At 35.9% G+C, this 17,087-nt stretch overlaps 1 protein-coding gene across 1 annotated transcript in view; it reads right to left on the bottom strand.

Moving 5' to 3' along the window:
- The window catches only part of met (MET proto-oncogene, receptor tyrosine kinase), a 214,233-nt gene that overhangs the window by 38,837 nt on the left and 158,309 nt on the right, over positions 1 to 17,087 (bottom strand). The window contains exons 12-16 of the mRNA XM_039761387.1: positions 16,643 to 16,789; positions 11,838 to 11,994; positions 8,552 to 8,692; positions 5,668 to 5,898; positions 4,004 to 4,084 (exon numbers count right to left, since the gene is read on the bottom strand). Of these exons, the coding sequence (XP_039617321.1) occupies positions 4,004 to 4,084; positions 5,668 to 5,898; positions 8,552 to 8,692; positions 11,838 to 11,994; positions 16,643 to 16,789 (757 nt within the window). The remainder of the gene's footprint in view (positions 1 to 4,003; positions 4,085 to 5,667; positions 5,899 to 8,551; positions 8,693 to 11,837; positions 11,995 to 16,642; positions 16,790 to 17,087) is intronic.

Genomic DNA, 17,087 nt, shown 5'->3' with positions numbered 1-17,087 from the left:
TTGATTCCATTTTGTACTCAGGATCTCTGTGATAGACCCAAGTCTCATCTCCCAGTCAACAAACGATAAACAAAATTCACTTGGTCTTTACGGAGCATCTCCAAATTGTTCTGACAGTACTGGAACCTCGTGGCCTTTTGACCTGGTGTCAACATTCTTGAAACCTATCCTGCACTGACCTTTGACATGCCAAACTTTTCATGAATTATTTTCCAAACTGTACCTGCTGAGATGCCAATTTCTTAAGCTATTCGGGAAACCTTAATTCGCCTGTCTGACAAAATTAAAATTAGATAAATTATTGAACACCACTCGAAGTACCTGATAAATCTCTGTTGAAGTCACAGTGTAAAAAAAGGTCTAAAGGTATGCAGATAAATTATACTGTCAAAGAAATAATGAATCAATATAATGTTTAGATAATGTAGTCATGCAGTTGTTCTTAATGTTATGTACAAATTTGTCCACTCTATCCTTACAGAGTAACACTTACATTATTCCTTAATTATATTTATTTATTACTTTTTTAATGTGTAGAAAATGAAACAAATATACAAGTAGAAGTGACCTTAGTCAAGGTGAATTTGAAACTAATATTGGAGAAGACTAGTAAAAAAAATAGTGACTCTGTATAAAAATGGGAATAGCTACAGAAGAAGTAGAAGAAACTAATCTGTAATTGAAGTCACACAGAATGTTTCTGCTTTAAGACAGGCAAGAGCACAAATTTGCTAATGTTTTTAATTGGAGGCTTTGAAATTTTGAGTATTTGTACATTAGAACATTAGGAAAATTGTGCTTTATTAAAGATATCTCAATGAAACTGAACTTCATCAACAAGTTTCGAATTAGTATGCCAGATTTCAAAAAGCTCAGTCCACTTGGAGCTATGTTGCTTCATCCAAACACACGGATGGATGGACAGACAGATAGACGTGGCAACCACTCTTTTGGTACTTTTTGCATTAGCAAATGCACCTAAAAAGGCCAGAAGCTATAATAAATAGAGTTTTTCCAAACCAAGAGATAAAGCTTTGATCTGTAAGGGAAAGGGTTTGTACCCAGAAGCTTGGATGCCTGGATTTACTATACCTCTATCTTTTATACTTCAAAGAGGAAATCACTTTCAGGAGTGTTGGCACTCATGTGGCTGACAACAATCACTAAATAGAATGTAGGGCATTCTGCTAGGCTTTAGTGGCACACAATGCTTGTTAACACAGTAGATTTAACAGGGATGCAGACATCTAGCTTCACCAAACCCCAACTTACATTCCAAACTAAGTGGCTAGACTGCAGTTCAATGTCAGTCCTGTGCTTCACCTGATTACAAAAGTGTAAATCAGAGTGGAACCTACACCTGTTCAGAGACCCCATACAGACCAAAGGGCACCAACTGGATACCCTAGTCCAAACAAAGAGCTACAATTCAAAAAGTAAAACTGTTATAGACAAAATAACGCACCAATGAGCAAGCCCTGATTATGTAACTTGAAGTGACTATAATCTAATCACAAGAGGTTATACCTTCCTTAAAAAACTAGCTGCACTCATCTGTTGGCACTCTCCAAAAAGACCTCTTGCATTGTCTGAAACCTAAAAGCTGATGAGCGGGTCTCTCTTTGGGGAGCTAAATGCTGACTATCTCTTTATATACATGAAAACTGAGATTCACTCTGCCAAGCCAAGCTCTATGCTAGTGACTGAGCTGTTTGAGAAGAAGCCATTACTTCAAGAAGAGAGCTCCAGTATGTAAATTCTTGTGTAAGTAAGAGTAATGCTTTTCCTTATGAAGTTGCAGAGGACACAATAAAGAACTTCTCTGAGAAAATCCACAGCATACCACAAAGTGTGAATTTCCCTTTGGGATTAATAAAGTATCTATCTATCTATCTATCTATCTATCTATCTATCTATCTATCTATCTATCTATCTATCTATCTATCTATCTATCTATCTATCTATCTATCTATCTATCTAAAGGATAATGTTGCAAAGTGAAAGACTCCAACGCAAGAAGAATCTTTCAGTTGAATCTGGAGAAATAAGAGCAACAACTCCACATAATACCAGACATCATCCTTAAAGACTTGGTATTGTAAACTGTTTATCTGTGCCAAGTTAAATTAGAATCCTAAATAACCAGTAAACAGTCAACCTCTTCTGTGTTACATATTTGTCTGTCTTATGTCTTCTTTTATGTCCTGTCCTGTCCCCATTCTGATAATGATGGCCATGTCATAGTTCTCATTTTTTAACAAATATAGACATATTCAAGTAAATGCTCATTCTAAAATTAAGTAAAAAGTAAAAATATGCAGTTAGCATATTTCTATAATTCTCCTGTTTCCTAAAATTAGTGTGTTTTGAGTTACCTTGACAGAAATCTAATGGCTAGAGACCACCTCCTACAGCAGAGAAAGGTGAGGTAAATAAAGTAGAAACCTAACCTAATTATTAAATTAATTACTAGCATTACTGAAGGAAAAGCTAATAATTAATTAACAAAGTAACTCTCTTTAATATTTATACAGCCACAATGCATTTTAGGCACCAAATGGTGGCAATTGTTATAAAATAGTGTACCAAAATGGCACCTCTGTGATGTTACCAAAAATAAGAATAACTTAGAAAATGACAAATGTATTTCACAAACTCCTTAATTATTTCACCCTTTAGTGTTATTTTTTACTACTCCATATTGTAACCATTCCTTCCTTTTAATACATTCCTTTTTTTTTTACTTTGTTCTCCTGGATTATGATTTGAGTGTGGCTCTTTTGGTACCCAGGAGGTAATTTAATTGAACTAACCTTTTTCATCGGGTCAAAGGTTGCAGCTTTCTTTCAATATTCCTTTTTGTGTGTGCATTTTTTTCATCTTTCCTTTAGATAAACTGTAAGATTTTTGTGGCATTGTGAAAGATCACCAATGTACTGTGCTGTGTTGCAATGCAACTTTTCGAAAGAATACACCAAACAACATGTTTGTCATAGTTTAGCTTGGGTCATATTCCTCACATGCTAACATGTAATTCAATCTGCATAAAAGGACGCAAACCATGAAACGTGCCAGAACTTGGCACCAACTCTAACCAGGAACGCATGGCATGCAGTGCTGTCAACTGCAATGAAAGGATACTGCATTCCAGCATTTCCCACAAGTTTAAGTTTTCATGTAGGAATAACCACTTTGCTTGACCAAGAAAAAGAAAAAGAAGTTCTAGCATGTTCAAATTTAATCCCCATGCTGACGATGTAGGCCATGTCATAGTTCTCATTTTTATCAAACATAGACATGTTCAAGTAAATGCTCATTCTAAAATTAAACAAAAAGTACCTAAAGCTTTACTTCTTTTTTAAACTGTAAAATACTCAGCAAAAGGCAGGAAAAAACCCTGGATGGGATTCAAATTAATCTCAGGGTATACAATCACTTCTATACCAATATTCACTCATAACAGGTCTTTTAAATGTTGCTGATCAGCCTAATATACAAATCTTTGGGATAATTAAGTACATCTTGAGAAATCTGAGGAGACCCATGCAGATATAGAGAGAACATACTAACTTCTCATAGACAGTGTAGAGCTGTGTTAACTGCTGCACCACTGTACTGTCTCAAATTAAAAAATATGGATACAGAATTTTTAGTTTTAGTTTTTTTATGAAACAAAGCTACGAAATAAAATCATTTACTTTTAATCTAAGCATATATAAGTTATTTTAAGGGAGACATTTTTGATCAAAAACACCAGAAGATTATGAATTAGAAAGCTGGTAGAATCTTATTATACAGAAAATTAAGTACCACATATTATTCACCGTGTAATCTTTATGGTAAACAGGATATTTGTCATAGCACAGGGTTTTGCTTCCAAACAGTAACATTAAAAATTTAAAGGGAAAACAACAACCCCAACATTATTATCCAGCTGATTGGTAAACAGAACTATCAAATTCTACCTTATCACAAATCCAGCTTTTCTCAATCTGGTACTTACTATTAAGGGATTTAACTGCACAGTGAATTTTTGTGCCATCTTTATCCAAAAGTGTTCCATGGAAAACACAGCCGAAATGACCTAAATAATGCAAAATAATTTAATTACATTGCAACAATTTATTTTACATTTTTTAGATTATAAAAATGTACACAAACATACATAAATAAAATCAATCAATTTTAATATATATTTCTATACATATATATACTGTCTTTCTATCTATCTATCTACTTATTTATATATTATATATATACAGTATATACATACTGGATACATATTTTACATTGTCATATGTATACATCTAAATAAATATATAAACACACACACACACACACATATTTAATATTTTGCATAAATACCTAAGACGTTTTTTATTAACTTCTTACTAATCAGTACATTTGGCAATTTTCATTTAAAAACTTAAATCATAACTCTGAACACTCAGCCTACAGAAGAGGAGCAGAATTTCATGCGGCTACTGCACTATCAACTTCTTGCAGCTGGCAGTATAGGATTACAACTGAAGGGGATTCAGTGGCTTACCAAAGAGTGAGGAATTTACCGCACAATTAAGTGTTTTATTAGAATAAATCCTCCAGCTTTCCTCTGCAATCAAAGCACACGCAGAGAAATGCCAACACACATGTCAGTGAATGAATAGTTATTTGAACTTTGGTATTATGGCCAAGCTTTAGGCTGTGAAAAGCAGTGAAAGTTCTGTAGATCCAAAACCAACTGAAGGTTGTTTAGCTCTTCAATAAGTTAGTTCACACGCAAGGTGAATTACTCATTTTGTAACAGAAATATATTTAACTGGTGTCTGGAGGACATTTTTACAGTTTATATTATTGATTATATTACTTATCAGTAGGAGAGCTTTAATCATTGTGATCTTGCATGAACTTGACACCTTGCTTGTGGCCAGGTTACACTGAATGTTAAGTTTTAAGAGCGTTAATTCAATAATTAATTCATTTACTAAGAACAAAGTGTAGTTTCTTCTAATAAAATTTTGGTAAACTAGAAATTTTCATAATAAAATTATTACTTCTTCATTTGAAAAAACACCTTAGGTTGGGGAGCATGCACTGGTACAGTACATTCTTGCACCTACCACACAACAAAACAGCTCAGGATCCTGGTTGGCAAAAAGGGGCAGATATGTGGTCCAGTCCACAGGAAATGACCCCCTATCTGCTGCTGTCAGGTATTATGTGGGCATCCCCTTGGCCTGGTCTAACTGCTCCTCAACAATGGGGATTTTGTGAGCCAGATCACCCTTGGGAAATCGCGCCACACTGCCATAGTGCCACAACTGACGCTCCTTCACAGTGCAGGTAATATGCCTCATTTTGGACTCTGCATCCTAGACACAGTACCAAAGGAGTCTAGTCTTCGTCACAAGTCACTAGATAGCATCCATGTCTCGCAACCAAATAGCAAGACAGGAAGCACCAGGCCTCTAAAGACTTGGACATTTGTCCTTTTGCAGAGATATCAGGAGCGCCACACACCCCTTTACAGATACCATATGATCCAACCCATGCTCTCCCAATCCGTCTACTGACTTCAAAAAACATCTTGAAAAGAAAAATAGTGCGCTTGCTTATATTACATTTCAATGTAACTGTTCCCACAAAAAACATCTTCTGTCTACCTACCTCTTCCAATCACTTCATTGATGTGGAGGAGGAGGTCATCTCGAGCTATAACAACATGCTGTACTTCCTTGAGAAGTTCTGGATTTAAGCTGCTAATATCGATGTGAACACTGGAGGAAAGTAGTGGAGTAGCCAAGTCAGTGTCTCCACTTGAAAGCACTGGAGAGAGATCTGTGCGAGCATACTGGGGTGGTCGGCATGATTCACTTTGAGACAAACTCTGGCTCTGATCTGGAAGGGAACCAAAACAAACCAATATAAAAAAGCACAGTCAAACAAAACAGTACACAACATTATTCACTTAGCCACTACGTAACGATGAGATACGTGTTTAGGTATTTGCATTTTTTGATACTTTACCAGGTGTCTCAAGAACATGGAGGAACCAAGCTTCTTCTTAATGTTCATGGACTGAACTGAGCCACAACATTTTTATCCTGGTTGCATAAGCTTTCAGAAGAAACACACATGCAGATCATGGCATGAGTCTTGAGCAAAGTCTACTGTATGTTGCTTTGTAGACTATTTTGAAACACTTACTGTACTTGCGAACTTCTTTTGTTTTGTGCAACACTTTAATTTAGTTTGAAATGCCGCAATACAAAAAGTACTGGACCAAAGATGCACTTACGGGCAGCACTCAATGTGACTTGGAAAGTTCAATAAGTATCGAGTTTGACCATGTTGATGAGTATCACAAAGAAACAATACAAGAATGTGGACTCAAAAAGCATATTAAATTATCAAAAGGAATAATTTAACAGTTCAGTAAAGTGTTTAAGCACAAAAAATATAGCTCTTATGTTCAATCTAATCAATATTCAGGTAATGTGTCTTCTATAATTCTTGCTTGCAATGTAAAAACATCTGAAACAAAATCAACTGCCTCTTTCTAGCTTCTAATGTCAGTCAAAATGTGACACTTATGAAGCACCACTTACTTTATTTTAAGCATTTCCATAATGTCATTCTACAATTTATCTATAAAAGCACCTTTAACCTGAGTATTAATATTACATCATAATATACCCCTCGACAAATGATCTTTTGAAACTTTAACACCTTCATCACTATTGTCCCAAAAACATAACTTTCAAACCAATAACCTGCGAATATCAACATTTGTGGCTACATCTACCAACTTAAACTACTGTTCTCTTTTTTTCATCATTTCAAGACCTTATACAAGCGTATCAATGCATTGTTTCCTTTACAAATAAAATCCATCCATCCATCCATAAATACCATAAGCAAATTTGTAAGCAGAAAAAGCAACATAATCCTTGTTCAAGTAAAATCCACAACCTCCTACAATACATCTACAACCTCCTACAATATGTACTACACAAAAAAAAAGAAATTCCTTTCAGGATTATTTTAAAAACACTGTGTGGGTTTTAATGAAACTGGGGATTTAAAAGAATTAAAATTAAACAATTACATTAAGGATGCTAAGATATCATAATTCTATAACCTATGATCCACATTTGGCCAAGATATCAAAGGCTTTAATTTTGTGTCTCATTTTTGACAAGTGTTTTCAGGATCCCTAATCCTTCTCATCTTATAATATTACATACATATGCAAGACTGGACAACAAATGAGAATGTACCTAGAGATTAGTGCTACATTTTCTAGGTCAGTATTCATTATAAGCAAAAATAGTGTACTGTCAGTCAAACAGTATTATTTAGCAATTTGGTTGCTCAGCAGGGAGTTGCCGACACCTCACTGTCCGTGGACCCCAGTTTGAAGGCATTCTATGTGGATTGTGTAAGCTGCCTGTGTGTTCATGTCTGTTTCTTCTTTTCTAGTTAACCACTGTGCTTTTAGTTTATCCTGTACAAAGATAACACTTACACCATAAGTGTAAGTATGTGCATTCTGGCCTTGCTAGTTTATATGAGTAGGCCTGTGTAATGAAAAATGAGATTTGGAAAATGGATAGACAGATGATTCATGTTTTTGAAAAAATATAAGAATAATCTAAATATACTCTTCATGGACTGCTTACATTCAAACTGCATATACCCAACACTTCATTTTTTGAGCCTACTTAATCCAACCGTGAGGTGGCAAAGAGATGGAGGCAGAAAACAGTCCTGTAAGGGACATAGAGAAACTCAAGCATACACCACACTTACCCTTACTGGACTGATTTGAACTTGTAAACTAACCTACAAAGTAAAGAGTATCTGCAGGAAAACGTACACAGTTATACTGTTTTTTTGTGTTGGTATGTTTATTAATTGTGTTTATCTCAAGACATTTGTCCTTATCTTCACATATGGATAAAATGACTGAATGACATTTTAACTTCCTTACAAGTTATGGTGTGACTTTTTAGGTTTACAGTCACTATAAAGATTGTCATGTTAACTTGAATATGCTGCTGAGGAAGTTGATTATGCTTGCAAAGTGCTAGTCTACTTTATTCAATTTGGATTTGTGGATAAAAAGTGCAACTGATGAGTGGATGTCTGTTTTTCCAAAATGAGTAAAAAAAAGTTTTTGGTTTGAGATGATCAAGATCATTATTGTTACTTTACTTGAAAATAACAGAGACAACAAAATTAATAATGAATAAAGATGAATTGAAATAGAAATAAAAAATTCAAATCTTGTCTTGCTCTGATTGCCTTTATCTTTATGTGTATATTCCAATTCTCCTTGAAAGATATTTCATGCCATTTAAAGTACATTGCCATTATAGGAAAGTAGTTTTATACACAAACAATCTAAATATTAAATCAATATTCATACATTAGCTGCATAGAAACAATTTTATTGAAAGCAGACACTTACACAGCATGCAAATAGAGAGTGTCATTTTAAAAAAAACAGTCTGGCATCATTTTATAGTAGTACAACAACCATACATACCATCAAGCAAGGTTGTTCTATAATCAACGGATTCGTGGGAGACCATTTCATTGGTTGGGCTGACATTTCTTGCATTTGCCAGCATATCCAAGTTTTGAATGTCCGGTCGTCCATGAAACCAAACCATTCCTTCATCAAAATCTACACAAATCCAAAATAGCAAGAAACTGAGTTTGAAATAAAGGGTTTAAGAAACTTTATTACTATTGGAAATATATAGTACTTTATAGGTAAGCCTGCATTTCTAGATATTGACAAACAATAAAAAAAATGCTAACTGTTCTTTAAAGTATTATACAGAGTATCACAAGGTATAAAATCTCTTTCTTTTGTTTTGCTGAACAATAATAAACACTTGTGTAGACCCTACTAATACAACAAAAAAAAGTCACTATGATTTAAAGTGCAGTTTTTGTGCTGACTAGTCAGCATTTTGCACTTCTTATGTATGTAACGATACTGAAAACATGTCTTCCTGGACCTCTGCAGAGTGCCCCCTTTTGCTTTAATTCCACTGTGTATTTGTTAAAAGGCTTATTCCATCTTTGAATGCTTCATTTTGAATGGACTATGCTGTAGACGTCTGTTTGTAACTCGTAATTGTACACCTTTTGAAGTTTCCCACTGACATGTGAGGAGCAGGTGTGACTATTCAGTTTAACTGGATTATACTTTTTGGATGCAGATCAGTCACCTGGTGTTTAAGTGTATCCTGTGCAAAGATAAAACTTACAGTACAGTTTGAAAACATATTTAAAAAATACCAGTAGGATACCCCTGAGCTTGTGCTGCCTTAAAGCTTCATTGACCAAATTCAAATACTGTTTCTGGTCCCTCTTGAGTGAGGTTTTCCCTCCCATATCCTATGAATGTGCATGTTAGGCTGAATTAGACCATCTGCCGACTATAAGTTGGCCCTGTATGAGGGTGTGGGGTGTGATGGACTGGCATCTCACCAAGGCTCCTGCCTTGTTCCTGATACCGCCCAGGATAAGTCCATGATCATTACCATGATATTCAATGAATTATTATTATTATTATTCGGTTCAGTCCAATTCAGTTTATTTTTGTATAGCGTAGTTCACAGAGTGCAGGCTCACGAGGTAAATGAAATTACAAACTTACTAATTAAATAATGAATACACATAAAGACACACACAGGAAGAAAAAAGCAATTTCAAACTGACTAACATAAATATAACCCAGCAATATCTATCCATTAATATTATCCTTGAACTATGGCCAGTAGACAACAGAGGAGAAGAAAACAAAAACTCCAGTCAGCAGAATCCCTGGAGAAAATAAACCTCTGGTGGTGTTGGGGGTTAGGCTGTCCATGGTCAGTAATAAAAGATAAAAATCAGACACAGTCAGAAAAATAGGGTTCAGAAAAAGTAAGAATGGATGAATGGAATAAAGTATTTTAATGTAATGTAACAACTGTAGATGTGCGTAACTAGACTCTCAATGATTCAAGTTTTTTTTTTTGATGTGGCTCACTGACTGAGACAATTCATGGAAAAAATTTGTGAAAATGAAACAGTAAGGATTAAGACAGAATTACTTGTGGAAACCTGATACAACATAAAAAACAGTAGGAGGAGATAATTAGGGAGAAACAGAAAGAAAGTTACCACAAAGGGAAGACTGTAGGATATAGATATAGCTCCTGATAATAAATTATGGAGATAAATTACATTGTGTGGGTATATAATATACTGCTAACATAAAACAGGAAATTGTATGGATGAGCTAATTTATGCAAATGAGATGGCAAGGGTAATGTGATGGAAAGTTAAATGAATGAAAGGCAACTCATGGCAGCAATCTGAGGAAACAAGCTATAACTTCTGGAGATTAGGGAATAAGGCACAGAGTGAAATGGTAACAGCTGCACAAATGCACTAAAAATAGAAAAATAAACCAAAAAAACAAAACAAGATTAACTCATACGTGTATCATAATAATGTGATGGTGACATGTATAGCAGTTCTAACATCCATGATTTCATATTTCATGATAATCAAACAAACAAAGCCTTGCACTTGTCAACAAAAAAGTCATGACTACACATTTTGCTTCTGAAAATCAAAATTCAGTTTAGCTGAGATCCAAGAAAGGACATTTAAAATATGAAACAAAAAGTTTACAAATGCATATAAATTCTATAAATTGAGGTTTTGTATTTACCAGCCACTGCAATGGACTGGCACCCTGTCCAGAGTTTGTTCCTGCCTTTCACCCTATGCTAGCTGGAAATGATTCCAGCCCCTCCTGCAGCCCTGGTCTGGATTAAGCCTGTTAGACAAGGGCATGACATGACATATTCACCAACTAGGAAATGTGTCCTAATATCAACAAGCAGACAAAGGGGTTAATAAGACAAACAAAGTTTACTGCATGAGTCCCTGTGAGATGAGCTCCAGAGCCTGCTACTACTTCAGTCTTAGTTTTAAATCCTGCCTGAAGACTCACTACTTTAGCCCAGCATACATTGACCAGAGCTGCTGATTAGTTGCACATATGGCATATGCTTGCTGTTCATTTGTATAAACATGCAACTGTTCTGTCTTTCCTCTTGGCATCTTGTTGTGGCTATTGGTGCCACTGCTCTACTGCCAAGATGTTTTGCTGCTCTTGAAAAAACACCAATGATACTGGGAGCACCAGAATCAAATCATGGAAAGCTTTACTGTTGAAACTCCGGGAGGGGGCATATGGCCAGTTGGCTGAGTTCTCCATGACTGTGACTTTATCTGACTTTGTCTTTCATTTTGTCTGTTGTCTGATCATGGACCCCTCAAAGTTTTGTTTTTTTCAGGGATGCTGCTGGCTGGAGTTTTTGTTTTCCTCATCTCTGTCGTAAACTGGGTATAGTTTAACAATTATGTTAATGGACAGATATTGAAAAGATCCATGTTAAATCGGTTTGCAACTGTTGTTTATTTCTTTGGGTTTACACAAATCTGTGTATTTTTATGTGTTCATTACATAATTAGTAATTTGTAAAGGTTGCAGTTGTATTTATATGTAAAATTTCTACAGTCCTCTGTGCCTGTACTCAGCAAAGGAGCGCTACACACACACACACAAAAAATCTATTTATTGTATTTGTCTCATTCCATACTTACTCAATAGCCTTGACTACTTTAGGAACCATTACGTTACAAGTCACGACTGTCAAAGGCTGACGCTGAGTGAGGATTTGCGATTGCCACATGCGCTTGCTGTTTCAAACATTTAAAAGTTGGACTTATTTTTAGTTTCATGTTCAGTTATAACGCACCTTCAATCCGCTTCTTTTTTTTCATCCAGATGAAGATGGCAATCAAAAACAGGATTAAAACTGTGACAGACACCACCCCTGCAACAAGGCTTGTGTAATCCTGCTCTTTGGCTAGAAATACCTTTCCAAGGACAACTGATGAAACTGCCTGCTTCCACTACAACGAAAAAGAGAAAAAAAAAAACATTAAAGCTTTTAATTGTCATTAGAAAGTAAAAAGAGATTCATCTAATGATTGAATCTGCAGTGTTCCTGTCAGGCACCATGACATTCGTTACACAGCTTGCTCTCTGCAGGTCAAAGGCCACATGTGCATGAAACCTGCAAGGAGGAATTGTTCAGAGCAAATCGAATGTTCTGTCAATTCATCTGCTGGAGTGACACAGATGGCAGAATTATAACCACTTTAAAATGTGACCTGTAGTCAAAGGCAATCTGATAAGAGTTTCTTACTAATTCATCTCAAAATACAGGGGATTTTATGACATTCATATTTTCAATTATAGTTGGTTTAGGTATTTGAAAGTAAAAAAAAAATATTTCATAACAGTTCAAAGAACCATAGTCTTCAGTTTTATTTCTAGTTGTTAATTTAAAAAAGAATTAAAAACAAAAATACATACATACAAACTGGTCTAACCAACCACTTCCCACAATGTTTAATTTTTTATTCTACATAACACAATATCAGAAAGAAAACACATTGTGACTACATATTGTGACTATTATGCACTAAAAGTGATTCTGCATTTTCTAAATTATCTTATTTTCCTCATTGCTGCACATAGAGAGGGACTAAGGCACCTGTAGAACCATCAGATTCAATAAGGGGAGTATAGTTTTTTGAAAAGAATTAATAATAATAGTAGTATTAATAATAAAAATAATAATAGTGATTGTGGTAGTATCAGTGTCACATGTACAGAGTGCAGTGAAACCTCTTACTTGCTTGTTTGGGACTATAAGGCGCCATGAGAAACAAGAATGTATTAAAAGATAGATAGATAGATAGATAGATAGATAGATAGATAGATAGATAGATAGATAGATAGATAGATAGATATGAAAGGTATATGACAGGAAACATAGATTCATGGGTGAAATGTTAAATATATTTGCTTTAACAGATTAAAAGCACCACATACTACAGAGCTAAACAACTGTCTAGTAATACTTGGTTGTTAGTCTAAACACAGTATGTAAATATTGTATGGCTAATAAGTGGTGTACAAATAGATTTAGTTTGCTTTAAGACACACTGAAACCAGAGAATGAAATGATATAACAGGATTAAACCACACCCCACAGGTGGGTCTTTTCCCAAACTTGAACCAAAGCCCTCAACAGAATAAGCGGCAGCTCCCCTGCTGAGCTGAGAAGCACAGCTCTGTAACCTCGGCCATGACATGGGCAGTACTGTACTCTTTGCAAAAAAACAACAGTGCACTATTGCAAATGAGTAATACATTTTAACCAAAAGATGTATAATATAGGGCAGCACGGTGGCGCAGTTGGTAGCGCTGCTGCCTCGCAGTTAGGAGACCTGGGGTCGCTTCCCGGGTTCTCCCTGCGTGGAGTTTGCATGTTCTCCTCGTGTCTGTGTGGGTTTCCTCCCAGAGTCTAAAGACATGCAGGTTTGGTGCACTGGCGATTCTAAATTGTCCCTAGTGTGTGTGTGCACACCCTGTGGTGGGCTGGCGCCCTGTGTTGGCATTGCAAACCAATTAAGAAAAACGGAACTTGCGTAACTTTTGAAATGAAAGTGTAATTAGAAAAGTCAGCAAATAAAGTAAAAGCTTCTTAAATGTTGCTATGGCCAGCACTGAACATCTAGCTTATGACTAATATAACTGAGAGTACCACTACTTTTGTTCAAAAGCCTTGTGTGCTGCTGTTGGGTTGGACTGATGAAGCCATTACTGCTTCTAGTAGCAGTTTACCCATCCAGATGTGTCCAACTCTTGGTGGGCTTCATTTTTAAATAAATAATTTATATTTTATAGCTGTACAACCTCCATGACTGAACAGCAATTGTCAAAGTTGTTATCCACTTTCATCTTTTATGAAAAATAGTCAGTAATCAATACATTACTTATACAGTACATGCTGGTAAGGTAATTGAGTTCTGAGACTGGAAAAACTAAACACAGCAATTAAGAGAAAAGGAACTTTCAAGAAAAACATATTTGTTTGTATATATAAAAAAACTTTGCCAAATGTGAGTTGATATACCTAGAGCAGCTCTGTCAAAAAGAAAGGGCAATAGAAGCATTTAATTGGCTAACATGTATAAAACTGGTCAGTTAGTGAAGAGGGTTAGGACAGCCTCATATTCTCTGTACTCACTGTTGATGTTGAAGAAATTTATGTCCAACATGCTAATTAAACCAAAGTAGCTACAGATTTTTCCATACAGACAGCCAATTTTACTGATTAATCCTTTCATTGAAACCAATTAGTCAAATATTAGGGTCACTGGGATAAGATACCTATCTAAGCTGCAATGGGCACAAGAAAGAGAGCATCTCAATATATACTTACTGTATAATAAAACACAAAGTGTGTAGGCATGTGCGTGTGTGTGTGTGTGTGTGTGTGTGGCCAGTCCCTGTGAGCAATCTGATTGGCCAGCTTGGCTTTGATGATACAATTGAAAGAGGAAGTATGAGTGTGAGACACACAAGGAGAAGAAACATCATAACAGGCACGTTGAGAGAGTTGTCTTCAAAGATGGGAAGTATAAACGGGACAATGGCGAGAAAGGCAAAGTCTGAGAAACAGGCTTTATGAGAAACCATGATTTTCTGTTCTTTCAAAAAAAACAAAAGGTGGCAGTATTAGGAGGAAGAGTTTCAAATGTCTGTTCAGGGCAAAAGACTTTGTTATGATTTTCTTACTACAAATTCTGGTTAGAATATTTGGCAAATTAAGTTTGCTTTTCTCGCCCTGACTCTGATTTTGCCTTTTCTCTCTCAGACTTTTTGATTTTATTGCCTGGTCTATAAACAAACAATTTTCCTCATTTTTGGCACAACATGTCTCCTCCCTAAGAGAGTATAGCAGTCAAACCCATCAAGGTATCTAGATGATAAGGGAAGAAAATAATTAGGCAAGAAATTAGGAAAGCCTCTAAATGAACCCAAGTGTGCCATAATTGTGATGTGAACAAATAACAGAGTAGACCAGTTCCTGATGGATTTCAAAGATGTCCCAGCAATTCAAGATATGGACGGTTCTATGTGAATTACATTAAAAATGAGAAGTTCAGATGATTTCTATCAAGAGACAGAAAATAATTTAGCAACTAGAGTGTCAACACAGGGCAGTTCACATTAGTGAGAGGATTATGGAAAGATCTAAAAGAGAATTTAGGGGACAGGATTGATATTAACATGATATGATAATCACTGCATGCTAACATATCATGAGGTACACTGGACTAGAAGAAACATGAGCTGGAAATAGGCTGAAATAAGAATATTTTAGATACAGTATACAGTACCAATAGTGCTGACATAATATCCAAAACAAAATTAAGGTTTACAAGATCTAATAATGAAGATAAAAGAGAAACAGCAGTAGAACTAGAAACTAGTAACATTTGAGCTTATAAAATGTTCTTTTTTTAATCTCCTTGGTTTAGAGTGCAAGTTCAAAATAATAAACCCCTGAGCAATAGCTATTTAGAACTATGTTCATAAAACACCACACACATACAAATAAACAAGTCAGTCAGCCATCATCCGACCCGCTATATCCTAACTGGGTCACGGGGGTCTGCTGTAGCCAATCCCAGCCAGCACAGGGCACAAGGCAGGAAAAAAATCCCAGGCAGGATGGGTCCAGCCCACCGCAGGACACAAGCACACACACCCCCACCAAGAACAATTTAGGATTGCCAATGCACCTAACCTGCAAGTCTTTGGACTGTGGAAGGAAACTGGAGCACCTGGAGAAAACCCACGCAGACACGGAGAGAACATGCAAACTCCATGAAGCAAGCCCTGGTCTCCTAACTGCGAGGCAGCAGTGCTACCACTGCGCCACTGTGCCGCCCTACAAATAAACCAATAGGTTGTAAATATGATTAACAAAACTGTGCAGAGCTGGCTTTAGTGTGCCATAAGGTCACATGAGTAAACTTGCTTGATTACTTTTTCCTTCAGATACGAGTGCTTACTGAGACTCAGCACACTGAACATAGTATTAAAGTCACCGTACAAAGATAACAAACACAGAATGGCACCCGTACTACTCCTACAAATTATATAAACATTAATAATGCTAACATTAACCACAGTTGTGCTGGGAATGTACGTTTTGCAATGTTTATTTTGGTACGAGATGACCGAAGTCTACAAAATGCGTCCTGTTTAATCCACAAAGATCTATTGCCCTAAGGTGACATTTGTGCAGATTTAAGGCTTACATGGGAGAATCTAGTATATAAACCTAATTGTGTATCTGTGTATGTGTTGATCCAATATACAACTCAACACATTAAATCCATCTCAGTGAAATTTTTTAAAGAGTCCCTATTTGTATTTATTATTCCAAAATTTACATGATGCCCCTATCCTGGGCAATGCCAGATTACTCCTACGTTTATTATATAAGCATGCAAATGCATATGATTAGATGTGTTTTCAAAGTCTTTGGTGAAGAATAATAACACCTAAATGATATGAATATTTAAAACAAACTGAATGCAATTTAAAAAAGATACATTAGAACACTGCTGCTATCTTTTTTTCCCCTAAACAAATGCTTGAAGATTTTCTATTAAAACTAAGTGAGACACTCACTTCAATTTCCAGTTCATTGTTAACTGCCAGGAGACCCGTGGGAAGAGTGCAGACAATTGTGTTTCCTACCAAGTGGATATTTTCACATGTTCGATTGCTTACTTTAAGTACTTCACCTTGTATCGCCTCAAAGTCCACACCGGCCACCTAGGATTAGAAACAGGTTTACAATTAGAAAGAAAGAAAGAAAGAAAGAAAGAACGAAAGAAAGAAAGAAAGAAAGGCTGATTTATGTGATAAAGTGGTGGTGTCAGTCTTAGATACAGTATGTCAGTCTCCCTTATTTAAAGATAATTCAAATTCCATATCTATTTCTCATATAGTTGGAATGCACACAGCATTGTATCTGAGTGAGTCGATCAATGCAGGTGTTAGGAGGTTTTCATGGAATTTTTAGGGCCTCCCTATGATAACTCCCAGCAGTCTTTTGCAATCCCTCTAGCTT

Source organism: Polypterus senegalus, chromosome 8, assembly GCF_016835505.1.
Source record: "Polypterus senegalus isolate Bchr_013 chromosome 8, ASM1683550v1, whole genome shotgun sequence".
NCBI lineage: Eukaryota > Metazoa > Chordata > Cladistia > Polypteriformes > Polypteridae > Polypterus > Polypterus senegalus.
This window is presented reverse-complemented; position numbering and strand designations above follow the sequence as displayed.